This window comes from Lactuca serriola, chromosome 5 (assembly GCF_051521515.1).
Source record: "Lactuca serriola cultivar US96UC23 chromosome 5, Lser_US96UC23_V15, whole genome shotgun sequence".
NCBI classification, from domain to species: domain Eukaryota; kingdom Viridiplantae; phylum Streptophyta; class Magnoliopsida; order Asterales; family Asteraceae; genus Lactuca; species Lactuca serriola.
The window spans coordinates 90284853-90297796 of NC_136412.1; the positions used below are offsets into that span (position 1 = coordinate 90284853).

Consider the following 12944-nt stretch of genomic DNA (forward strand, 5'->3'; position numbering starts at 1 on the left):
CTTTGGTTTTGACAAATTCACATGGATAGGAACAAATATACCGTTTAAATCTAAGTGTCATAAGATTTCCTCCTTCATGAAAATGATTGTGAGGAAATGCTTTCACTAAGAAAGATTTTAAGAAGATAGTGATTGTAAAATTGCATTCTCGAATTTGATTATGGTTACGGTATCCCTTTCCATAATTTGAATTGTGAGGTTTGGCAATTGTTTAGACACACATATGAACTATCTAAGGCAAAGGTGTATAAGTTCAAGAAGCCTTGATAAAAGATTATCAAAGCACTAAGTATTAGAAACATGAACTTAAGAAATTCAATAAGCATTGGTTTTCTGAAAGGTAAGCTGTTTCTGAATACATGTCAAAGCTAGTGGGAGCATAAGTGTTATGTTTTATAATAATCATCATGATAGTGGGAGCATAAATGTTATGATTGTATGATTATTAAGGCACGTATTGCAAATTGGCAATATTAACTATAGAAAACAAGAGCTACACCTTGCAAAGTCATAAGGGTTGTAAAGTTGTTTTGCTATAATTAAGGGAGAGAATATTATGCTTCATTTCAAATCTAAAGGATTAGGTTGAGAAATGTTAATAAATTTAGTCAAGGGTACATAGTGTGTTCTTAAAATTTCGATTATGATTACGGCATTCCTCTTCACAATTCGAATTTTGAGAACATAGCAAATAAAACATTATGCGTCGTGTCCCATACGCTTCGGGTATAGGATCGATTGCAAATGCTTTAATGTTTGACCATTCTAAAATTTTCCAAATGTCGAGCGCATTTAGAGGGAAAAGGGACTAGAATTGGTTTTGACTAAAATAATTAAACAACTATCAAAGGACAATCCAAAGTTTGACGAGGATTGGTCGCTTGTGAGTAGTTGGAAGCATGGTATTGGATGGACCATATTGACATTATTATGAATAGAAAAGATTCTATTAAGAATGAGCTGTCATATGGAAAATATGGAAATGTTTCCATATTGGATGGACCATATCGACATTATTACGAATAGATAAGATTCTATTAAGAATAAGTTGTCATATGGAAAATATGGAAATGTGTCCATATTGGGAATTGAATATTGAAAAATCTATGACTAGATTAGAAACTTTTATGCAAAGGATGTTCAAAGGAATGTACTTTGAGTGAGAGACATCATATCTAAGGAATTGTCTTATAACAATCTCCAATAGAGAACTTTGTAATATCATTGGCAACAGTCTTTGTGACTTTGGTGCAGTGACATTACGAAAGGACCATTACATAAAATGTTAGAATCTAACATATTCTATAAGTGGCAAGAATTTGATATTCTTACACTTATGAAAAAGGATTTGGAGTTGTGAAATGAGAATGATTGGAAATGTACTCAATTTGATCTATTTCACAAAGTAAGAACCATAGGTAAACATTGTGTGCATGCTAGGAGCATGGGACAAGTGTAATTATTCAAGTAAGAAGTTGATTACCCGAAACGACAAATAATGAGTAATCGATATGGTGATAAATAAAAGGAGTTTTATTTATACTCAAAGGTTTGAGGCCATATGGGATTAGTATTATTCTTGTGTTTCACATTTGCATGTTTTGACTTCCTTAATAATTGAATTTATTAAGAGTAATCGAATTGTTCGAACGGGCCACAGTCGTTCATATGTTGGAAGTAGATATGAATGAAGACTGTCGTGAATTGGTGTGTGGATTGTCTAAAAGAGTATTACACATAAGCAAATGGTTGCTGCAACATTCATGAGTGCTTATGAATATGATTTGAGCATTGGATTAAACCCACGCTCACTTGAATCACTCCATGAATTGTATCACGAGTGATTGGTGAGACGATAACATCTTATATTCTTGAAACCGAGATGTGTGAGTTGTATCTTGCGAATCGGTTGCATATTGATAATATGTAAACGCATTAGTAACTTGGTGTTATAAAACATATTATTGTGTGTGATTCGGTGAGTGAGTGCAAGCAAGCATTGTATCAAAGTTTATCCGTTCCTTTTATCCAAAGTAGGATAAAAGCGATATCTTTGGGCCCCTCGATGATTTAGTGATGACAAACGTAAATGCTCGACCGGGCTAGGGCTAATTTGATTTGTTCAATTAGTCAGTCGTCATAAATCAGAATTCGAGAAGTAGTACAAAGAGAATGATTAGAAATCATGTCTTACGATATCTAGAATGGAGGAATATATGATCCCTTATCTAAAGGACACGCGTATCTGATAGGATCAGAGTTGACAGCGGCTTTGGAAAGCTACGATTGCAGATCAGGATCTGAAGTCATACGCATAATAGTTATTAGACTTATCCAAGTGGGAGACTGTTGGATTAGTGTCTAAGTCCATAACTATTTTGGTATGTACTTGACCCGATGGTGCATGGTCCTTTTGGGTTGCCTTCACCAAAGCAACTTGATAGGATGAATTATGGAGAGAAAGGATTAAATATGATTTATTAATATATTATGGGAATAATATATTAAAGGAGAAATCATATTGTTTAATTAATATTAGTCAATAATTAATTGGTAATTAGTTTTGTGACTAAAAGAGATTAATTAAACTTAAGGGACTGGAATTGTAATTATAAGATAATTGCAATTTGGGCCATGGATTGCCTTGTATTAAGGGGTGGACGAATTCTATGGGGAAACCCATAAGGAAATCGTCCAAGGCCTTAATTAAAGGAGTCTATGGGTTGCTTAGGGCTTAAGCATCCAAATTAGGGTTTCCTTGTTAGTTAACCCTAATAGCCTCACTATATATAGATCCCTAAAGGACCAAAAACATGGACAAGACTTTGTTCTAGGGTTTCACACGTTTTTGGGCAGCCTCCATCCTCTCTCCTCTTCATCCTCTTGCTTATGGTGTTTGTGAACCATTAGAGGAGTGACAATTGTGACTCTAAGCTTTCTAAAGTCAATACAAGGAGATTTGGGATTGTTATTGCTACATAACAATCAAGGTAACATCTTAAACCTATTCTTATGTTAATATGATTACTTGAATGCTAGAATTAGGGTTTATAGTCTTGGATAACTTGCATGTACAATAGAGAAACCTAGATCCAAGCATTAGGGTTTGTATGAGCACATAGGATGTCTTATAACCAAAACCCATCAAAAAGTGCTTCCATATTCATACGTATCAGTTACATCATTAGTAAGTTACCATTGGGGTAACACAAGGTTACACTTATACTATTGCTAGATCAATGAGTCAGTTCATTCATGAGTCAATACTTAGTACTATGAGATCATATACATTACATTACTATGAGAACATATACATTACATTACTATGAGAACATATACAACTATACTAGCAGAAGAACATATACAACTATACTAGAAGAAGAACATATACAACTATACTAGAGAAAGATCATATACAACTATACTAGAAAGAGAACATATACAACGATACTAGAACATGTAACAATACATTACATATACATATATACATTGACAAATTGTGATCCACTGTATCGGAGCATGCCTTAAATGTCATGGCCCGAGTTGTAGCCAGAGTCTCTTGGAGGGAGAGCGTGAGTTTGCGTATAGATCTATACTGGATTGACTATCCTACACCTTGCTGCTAGCTACAGCCGGACCTGCAGGTCTGCGGGTGCCAAACGTCATTTCTTTTTACGACCTACATTTGTCGTTGTTTATCCAGTCAATAGTATGGTACAATTTATCACATGATACCTTAATATAAATCCGGTTTAAGGTAGTTAGTACAACAGTAGTTCCTATATTACAATACTACAATACTACAGTAATTTATCCTTTATATACATTTAGTTATTATTTCACTTAAACATTTATGTACAAACTATATTTTGATAATGATAGTTACCCTTGGGAAAATTACACAATTTTACAACAAACGAACGTACAAAACAGTTACGCCTTGGTAGAAGGCTGCTTTTAATAGAAAATATAGGTTTTTCTGAGAGATTCAAACTTTTACAAACATTTACATACATTTTACAAACTTACACTTGAGACATGTTCAAACGTTTTGATAACAAACACCGACACTAAATACTTATGAACTCACCAGCTTAATGCTGATAAACTCTTTCAAAATAACTTGTATTCTCAGGTCATCAGTAGATAGGTACCGAGGCCAACTTTTGAGAAGATGGAGCGCATCCAAGACTCATCTTATTATTTTGATTCACATTATTTTTGGTGTCTATAACTGTACGCAACACGCTTGTATTAAAAATTATATATTTAATGCAATGGATGATGTTGTTTGCTTGTTTACTTTTACTATGTTGTGATACTTTACATGACGTCCTCCGCCCCAGAACGTTTTCGCCGTTCTTGGTTTTGGGGTGTGACAGATAAGAATAATCCTTAATATAGCAACCCAAAAATGAAATATTAAGGCTAGGATCCAAATAGATAATTCATAACATAGAAAATGGATGTCGTAATCTAATTGTAAATTATATAAAGGTAGGTAAATGACGAGTTACCAATTCCACCAACAGAAACTGAAATTAAAAAGAAATTAAGTTTTGATGAAATTCCTAGATCTTTTGAGATTTATTGAAACTATTCAATGGCATGTTTAATATCTGATTATGTTCTTCTATTTGTGAATGGGATAGCGAGGATCACAAACAAGATGTGAATAACCATGAAAATGTGCTTTGTAACCTCATTGTCATTTATCATCACAATTGATGTGCCGGTAAACCACACATGCTCCATCAATAATTATAATTTATGAGATATCCATTACAACTCTTTATTAGTCCCTATTAGTGTTCCGGTTAACCACACACGCTCTATTAACGATTTATAAAGTGTAATGTGCAATTTCATTGGTTAGTATATAAATTCAGATTTTTCCTAAAGTAACTAGATTTGGGATTTTAATTAAAGAAGGTTCTAATACTTTTAATGAGAATTAATTGTCCTATCAAACCCGTTTGGCTAACGAACCTCCACTAATCGAGGAAACGGTGAGCGAGAGTGGACGCCCATACAACTATCATTTTATATGTAGTTTCCTTATACCCCATTATAGACTAACTTTGTGAATGAGACGTACTAGTGGTTCGACTGACTTAGTCTTATACATATAGTAATTGTTAAACTTTTAATTTTACATATAGTATAAGGTGTATTTTAAAACTTTTCAAAATACTAGATTTATAATTAAAATTTGAAAATTAATTAATAATTTAAATTAAAAAAATAAACCAAATGATTTAATATTTATCTATTAATTAACAATTAATTAAATATATTAAATCAATTAAGGATTAACTAATTAATTTAATCCTAATCCATACCCTCTAAATTTTCGAAAATATACAATATTGGATTTATCCAATTTTAATTAACTCTTTTTAGGCAAGTAAAATGATAATTACTAAAATTTGAAAAACCCTAATAACCTATCAATTTTAGAAATTGCTTGGGGAGGAAGGATAGGGTTTCAAAACCCTAATCCTAAGTTCGAAACTTAGGGAGGAAGGTTAGGGTTTCAAAACCCTAACCCTAATTTCGAAAATTTAAGCCTTTTAGGGTTTAATTTCCATAAACCCCAATTTGATCAATTCAACAGTTATAGCAAATTCAATTGAAAGCAAGCCTCGCTCTGATATCACTGACGGGTTTTAGGCATAACAAAAACCTACTTAAAACTCTTAAGTGTGCATGCAACCTAAAACATGAACTATATTTTCTCTATTGAACCTATAACTAAGAACGTCAAAATAAGAACCCTAGAAACCCTAGGTAATATTCGAAAAACATAAGAAATAGTTTAGGATTACATACCTTATTGTTATTATAGTAAATAATAATTATCCTTGACTTGTAGAACCTTTGAAAACAAACACCACAAATGTCGTGCTTCTAATGGCTCACACCCAAGCTAGCAAGAAGAAGATTATGGAGAGAGGATAGGGGATGAAAAATTTATGTCTATCTCTCTAAGAGTATGAGTGGTAGAAATATGAAGGGATATGGTCATTTATATAGTGGTACAAAGAAGCCCTAGATAACCCTAATCTGAATATAATAATAATATTTCAAATTGGTAATTATCCGACTTCATATTTATCCACATGGGATAATCAAGAAACCTTATATTATCCCCTAGAAACCATCCACAATCCTGGTGGAAGGTTCTAGAGCCTTTTGTTCAACTATTGAATAATTTCACTTTAGACTTTGTACTTTTAATTAAATTCATTAATCCCAAAGTTAATCCAGTTAATTTCTAATTAATTATTAATTAAATGATATTATTTCTAATTAATATATTATTCTCATAATATATTAACAACTTATTTATTTCAATTTTATTAATCAAATAATAAATCAACCTCTAAAAAAACCATCATGTACAATTGTTAGGTTTGAGGGCAACCCAAAAGGATTGTGCTACTATCAATTCAAGTTTATATCAATTATAATTATGAGCTTAGACACCTAATTCAACACTTCATGCTCCCACTTGCTTCAACATTTTATAGCAATTTCATGAAATGATTTTTAAAGTTTATAAAACTTTACTAAAATCAAATGCATGTACATTTGATCTTCAAAATGGTCATCATCTTCAATCTTGTTATATTTTTATAAAATAAACTATTCTAAAACTAATTTATTGCATACAAATATAAACAAAATGAAAACTATTTATTTAATTATTACATAATATATGAATAAATAAATATTACAACTATTTTAACAAATCAACATAAACATCATCACAAATGGTTCATGGCTAGTTTATGCGCTAAATATGTTCATTCACACATAAAACACCACTTTGTTTTTGTATGACAACTCTTGTAACCATAAATGCATTTTAAAATTGTCATAGAAAATATGTATGATATTTCTTCTAAAAGAAAATCATAAATGTTTTCCGAAAACAAAGATTATACCAAATAATCTTACAATATAACAATGCATGCAAAAATGGCTTTGATACCAATCATTGAGTTGTATTTAAACACAATTTTTCTAAAAACGCTAAAAACGACAATTGAAGATTTAAATTTTGAATAAACTTAAAATCATTTTATACCCGCCAATGATCATTTTGCAAACATAGAAATATTAAACCAAACATAGAATGAAAAGAATAACAAACTTTGTAGACTTTGATTCCTCAATTGGAGGCTTGGAAGTTGATGAATATGACAAGAGATGCCCAAAGTAGAGCTCCTCTATATGTATCCACCAAGCAAGTGTTAGCCACCAAAGATTTTAATATTCTCTAGTATTAAGTACTTCTTAAACCTTTAAGAACTAATACCGAATTAGCCTTAAGGAGAAGCACTTATTTATCACCAACTAACTCACTAGTTCTTCAAAGGAAACCAATGAGAAAGAAGAAGAAGAACCCACGGTTCTAGAGAGAAAAGATAAGGAATAATCGAACTTATTTGTAATCCTTTAGTCTCTTTATATAGTTGCATGCATGTACTATGGACCATACCTTAATTAAATGAAAGCATGGCTCAAAAGAGAAGCATGGGAGTATAAGACATTACTTCACAAGCAATACTCTCCCATCATAGGGATGTCCACGGTTTTGACTAAAAAAAGTCAAAGAATAGTATCTTTTACTCCATCTCTTTAACTAGCATGTCTATGTGTCATGTAATATTATATAAATGAACTTTAACTAGTGTACAATAGTGTACACAACATATAAATCATACCTTGTGAGTTATTAATTGTTCTTTCTTGAAAAATATTAATTTCATAAAATTATAATTTCTAATTAAATACAAGAGTTGGTAATATTTATTAATAACCAAATTCTAATAAATAACCAATAAGTTTCTATCAGGTATAAGATGTGATCCAATATGATCATATGTTATTAGCAAATATCATTTTATAATAATTCATGAGCATATAGATCTTTTGGGAGAATTTGGATGCTACACACCTTTTTATCCATCCTTGAGGACAAGGTGATTCTTTGGGGGCTGGGTATTGTTAGATCTCCAATATTAGTCGAATAATTGAGATAGAGATAATACGGGAAATCATCAAAATAAAGAGCATTTTATGTGGGAGGGGCATTTTGGGCATTTATTACATTAAGTTTGTTGCATCAGTGTTTATAAGAGGGTAGAGGGTATGTAGATATCTTCTATTTCGTGAGAAATCTGGTATCTCATATGTTGCGAAAGGCTAGGCTCTCGAATCTAGCAAACCATCAGATTATCGTTTTGTTCTTTTGGTATTGTGAGTGTTTAAATGAATACAGCAAAGCTTTTGTTATATTTGATTGTTTGTGATTTCATCTTAAAGTTGATTCATAGCAATTTATAAGGATGACCATTTTGCCCTCATCTTCTACAAATTCTCGGTTTTCCATACAACTGTAACTTACTCTTTAACAAATGATTTAAGCATCTTTATCTGAGATACATGCAAACGCAGGGCTTAATCAAAGATATGGTGATAAAGCAACCTGAATATGATTCTACATAAATGTAAAGAAAAATGAAACTTCCAGAATCATTCATTATACATGCATAGATTACACAGTTTCCAGGTTCCTAAGCAAAAACCAAAACCTTAAAATGAAAATAATAATAATAATAATAAAACTTTTATCTTCTTCATCAAGCAGCAACACCTTTGAACTTGGCCTCATATTCATATGGTTGCTGTAGTTTCATTACAACAAACAATGCCTTAATAAGAAAATAGTTGAATGTATAATAATAATAATAATAATAATAATAATAATAATAATAATAATACCAAGAAAATGGCTGAAATCAATCTGCGGGCAAACCATCTTTTATGCATTGCTTGTTGAGCTCGTGAGGCTGCCTCCACACTCTCAAATCGTAGATACACGTAGCCAGCACTTTCCCTATTAAGAAAATGACAATTTTGCCCCTGGTTATTTCTTCTTTGCATAGCAAACTTGTTTAAATTATCTATCTTTTTTAGATGGTTTGGTTTGTTCACATAATAACTTGATTACTTTTTTCATTAGGTAATAATATGAATATGAAATAATGAATATGAATAATGATGCATATTTTTGACAACTTATATACAATGAAACAGATAAATAAACAAATAAATAAAAAGAATGTTATACTTGTCAACATAAATATGCTTCACCCTTCCATAGTTGGAGCATTCTTCTCCCACATCCTCTTTGATGTCCAAATCAAATTCTGGATCACTCTGAAAAAAAATAATTAAATAAATAAATTTCTTCCAAACCAAGAAATAATATTGTGTGAAAATTTATTTTTGAGAAAGAAAAGAACATACCTCAGTAGCAGGGTCAAACATATTCTTTAGCAGCAAACACTCACTAGGGTTTCCAATTGGCTCTGAGACAATTTGTGGGGGCAAAATGGGAATTGTAGCTGCTGCTGCCACATTCATGCCTAAACCACCTCCTTGAATTGGACCAGATCCATTAACTATAGGTGCTCCAATAGCTCCAGGAATACTGCAAATAACCATCCAAAAATGTCAAAAAAGACGAAAATGCCCCTGACCCATGTAACTAAACAAACTCAGATTGAAGACCCTAAACATACCCTGTGGTAATACCACTGCGATCAAGTTTTGCCATAAGCATAGCTCTTGATTGAGCATTTAGTGCCTATATATAAAAAAATTAATGAATTTAAAAGCAAGATTGTTTTAAATAAATAAATTTAAAAAAAAAAAAAAAAAAAATAGAATTATATGGACTCACCAAACCTCCACCATCATCATCATCAAAGTCTGCTGCTTTTGCTCCTGTGTCTTGTGCAGTAACATGATCAGTAACTGAAGACACCTACAAATACAACCAACAAATTTTGAAAATAAATAAAATAAATATCATTAAAATAAATTAGAAGCTATAAATAAAAGAACAAAAAAATTGTAAAATGATGACCTTAATAGTTCGACCAGCAATCTCAAGCTTCCCATTCAAGCTTTGTGCTGCTTTCGAATGCTCAAGTTGAGCAAACTTCAAGAAAAGAGATTAAGGATTTTATATTAATGTCAATGGATGATTAAAAAATTAAAAATTACTAATAAACACATTATTAAATAAATAATTAAAAAAAAATTCAAATTAATACCGACTTGAACAAACCCAAAACCTTTACAGTGCCCTGTTTCAGGGTCAGTGGGGAGTTGAACAAGCTCAACTGGACCAAAAGCTTCAAAAATCTGAGATCATAAAAAAAAAATAGTTAAATTCAAGGATCATATAATATTAATTAAAATAAAAAATGTAAAATCTTAATTTTTGCTACTCATAATTATCTTATAAGCATCCTACTTTCACTTCTTTTTATTGCAGCATTGTACTTTAGATATTTTTTTATTATCACATTCACATTGCATTTATAATACCTACCCAATTCAAGCATTTTACTTTCAAATTATTTAGATATTCTTCATTCCAATGGAATGGAATCACACATTCCATTCCTTCCACAATTCCATCATAAAGATCAATACCAAAGAGTAACTTAATCTGCCATTAATTACTATGCAAAGTGTATTATTGATTTTTTTACCTGTTTGAGTTGCAACTCAGTCATGTTGAAGTGAAGATTTCCAACATAAAGCTTTCGGTCAACTGCCCCAAAGGCTCCAGCACCACCACCTGCCGCCCCACTTGTGGCGGTAGACTGAACAAGATTCTTCTCAGCCTCTGAAGGCTTCACCATCACAGGCTGCCCTAGAAGTAAATGACCAGAAAGGGCAATTGCCATTGGCACTGACATTGCATCATAAAACTCAATGTACCTAATATTTACACCAAAATTAAAATATATAAACTTTTACATCTTCATCTGTAGAAATAGAATAATAGAAATAAAAAAGCATTTCAAAAGCGATACAAACACACCCGACTCCTTTTGATCTTCTTGAATTCCTATCCATGATCAATCTCACATCTCTCACCTACATAAACAAAAGATAATATAAACAAAACTTAAAACAAAATAATTAAAACTAAATAACAATTAACACTACTTGTTGTATTTAGTTATTTACCTTTCCAGCTTTAGAAAAGAACTCATAAACATCCCATTCAGTTGCCTTCAATGGCATCTAAACAACAACAAAAAAAATATATGCATGTCAACACAAGAGTTGATAAAAATATAAACTTTGTTTAGAATTTAGAAACACAACATCAGAAATAATTATAAACCTGGTAAGCAAAAACGGTTCTTTGATCCCTTTCAGGGTCTGCTTCTGGCTCTACTGCATCTTTCTTATCTTTAAGTCTCCTGTCATGTGAAAAAACTTAAAGAACAATAAGTACAAAATCAAAATTTAAAGGTACACAAAACACACTGTTTGATAATCTGTCATTATGATTTATGAATGTCTTCTCAATGAACAAAAACTTCAAAGATTGTGAGAGTGAGAGAGCACCATATGTCATATGTGTTTGCCAACCTAAAAATAAAATACATCATTCGTTAAACATCTCCACTCACAATTTGAATATTTGAATGTGAGCCAAATTTCTAAAGGGTCAAACAGATTTTATAAAAAAAATAAGAACCAAACAGACCTTATAAAGCCCACTTTTTTCTTCGGGGAATCCGCATTGTTAGCCCATTAGTATGTGCAAACAATCCATCTACGATTTCAATCCAAGTTAGAAACTTGGTAGCTAACACTAACACTAAAAGCTAAATTTGTTTTGTGTAGCTTTGTGTTTCTTTTTAAGGGATGCATTTTTTTTTCTTTAGCATGGATTCATCAAGATGTAACTAGAGACCTACAAGTACTATAGGAATAATGAGCATTCAATCATACAAAGAACCAACAAATCATATAGAACACAGCTAGAAAGATGAATTAACACAAAAGATATAAAAAAAAAGGAAGACTTGTTCACCTGCTCTCTCTTGATTCGAGTTCTCTTTCTCTCTCTCGTATCAATTCCTTCTCTCGTTCACGTTCAAGCCTTGAGTGACTTCGGCTCCTTCTAGACGTTTCTCTCTCCCTTTCCCTTTCTCTTTCTCTTTCCCTTTCCTTCTCCCTCTTCTCTCGATCTCTATCTCTGTCTCTGTCTCTGTCTCTCCTCTCCCTTTCTTTATCTTTATCATCGTCCTTATCCCTCCCTCTGGAACTCCTCTCTCTGTCGCCATCCCTACTGCTTCTCCGACGATCCCTTTCTCTTTCTCTCTCGACGTCTCTCTCTCCATCCCTACCACTACTTCTGTGACGCTCCGACCGGGAAGACCTCTCCTCACGGCTACGGCCATGGTCACGGTCTCTGTCTACATCCCTCCTGCTCCCGCCGTTCTCTTCATCCCCTTTGTATTTCTTGCTCCTTCTCCGCTCTTCAATGCGGTCATCTTCAGCATCTTCGCCATCATCTTCTCTTCCCTTCCGCCTGTGACCCTTTTCGCTCTTCTCCGAGCTGACGTCTTTGGTCTTCGAAGATGAACCATTCCTGGTGTCGGATTCGTCGACAGTCTTCTCCAAGTACTCGTACTCGTCGAAGTCCATTATCTCACTTGTAGTCGTTCTCCAAGTCCTAGATTAGGGCTTTGGAGGATCGAATTCGATCGGTGAAGCTGGTGTGGATTCTTGGACAGAGATGATGGGTGCGAAAGTGCGAACCCTAGCTTCTGTAGTCGAGTGCAATTTGGGAGCTATTTTTGTTAGGCAGATATAAGCATAAATTTGAAGTTGGTTTTTATTTTAGTCGGACATAACGAAAAGGTGTAACCGAGAGTATTGCGAGAAACTACAAAAATTTGTTTTTTTTTTTAAACGTCTTACGGTGCAGCGTCGTACAGCGCTTTTAATCTGGAAGTTTTGTTATTTAGAAGTCGGGTTAAAAATTTATGTTTTGCGCACCACTTGTATTATCTCTTGTAATTTTTTTTTTTTTTTTTTCTTACTAAAATCTT

General features: G+C 32.6%; 1 protein-coding gene across 2 annotated transcripts; it reads right to left on the reverse strand.

The window, feature by feature from the left end:
* Positions 1-8520: 8520 nt before the first annotated feature.
* LOC145052758 (uncharacterized) lies at positions 8521-12717 on the reverse strand. Of its 2 annotated transcripts, XM_079000628.1 has the most exons (14): positions 11921-12717; positions 11449-11472; positions 11222-11300; positions 11062-11118; positions 10913-10968; positions 10578-10809; positions 10138-10224; positions 9944-10018; positions 9758-9841; positions 9597-9661; positions 9322-9505; positions 9143-9231; positions 8794-8908; positions 8521-8696 (listed from the first exon to the last, which is right to left on the reverse strand). In XM_079000628.1, exons 1-14 carry the CDS (start codon positions 12535-12537, stop codon positions 8652-8654), a joined length of 1809 nt encoding a protein of 602 aa, XP_078856754.1. In that variant the 5' UTR covers positions 12538-12717; the 3' UTR covers positions 8521-8651. The 2 variants fall into 2 exon arrangements, with proteins under 2 accessions (XP_078856754.1, XP_078856755.1); XM_079000629.1 differs by lacking the exon at positions 11449-11472.
* Between the last annotated feature and the right edge of the window lie 227 nt (positions 12718-12944).

Excerpts from the sequence above, each read along its gene's own strand:
- LOC145052758 (XM_079000628.1), bottom strand. The coding sequence starts at position 12,537 with ATGGACTTCGACGAGTACGAGTACTTGGAGAAGACTGTCGACGAATCC. Across the intron at positions 11,119-11,221 it reads GAACCGTTTTTGCTTACCAG|ATGCCATTGAAGGCAACTGA; the intron begins GTTTATAATTAT and ends GTTGTTGTTTAG. Across the intron at positions 9,662-9,757 it reads ATGATGATGGTGGAGGTTTG|GCACTAAATGCTCAATCAAG; the intron begins GTGAGTCCATAT and ends TTTTATATATAG.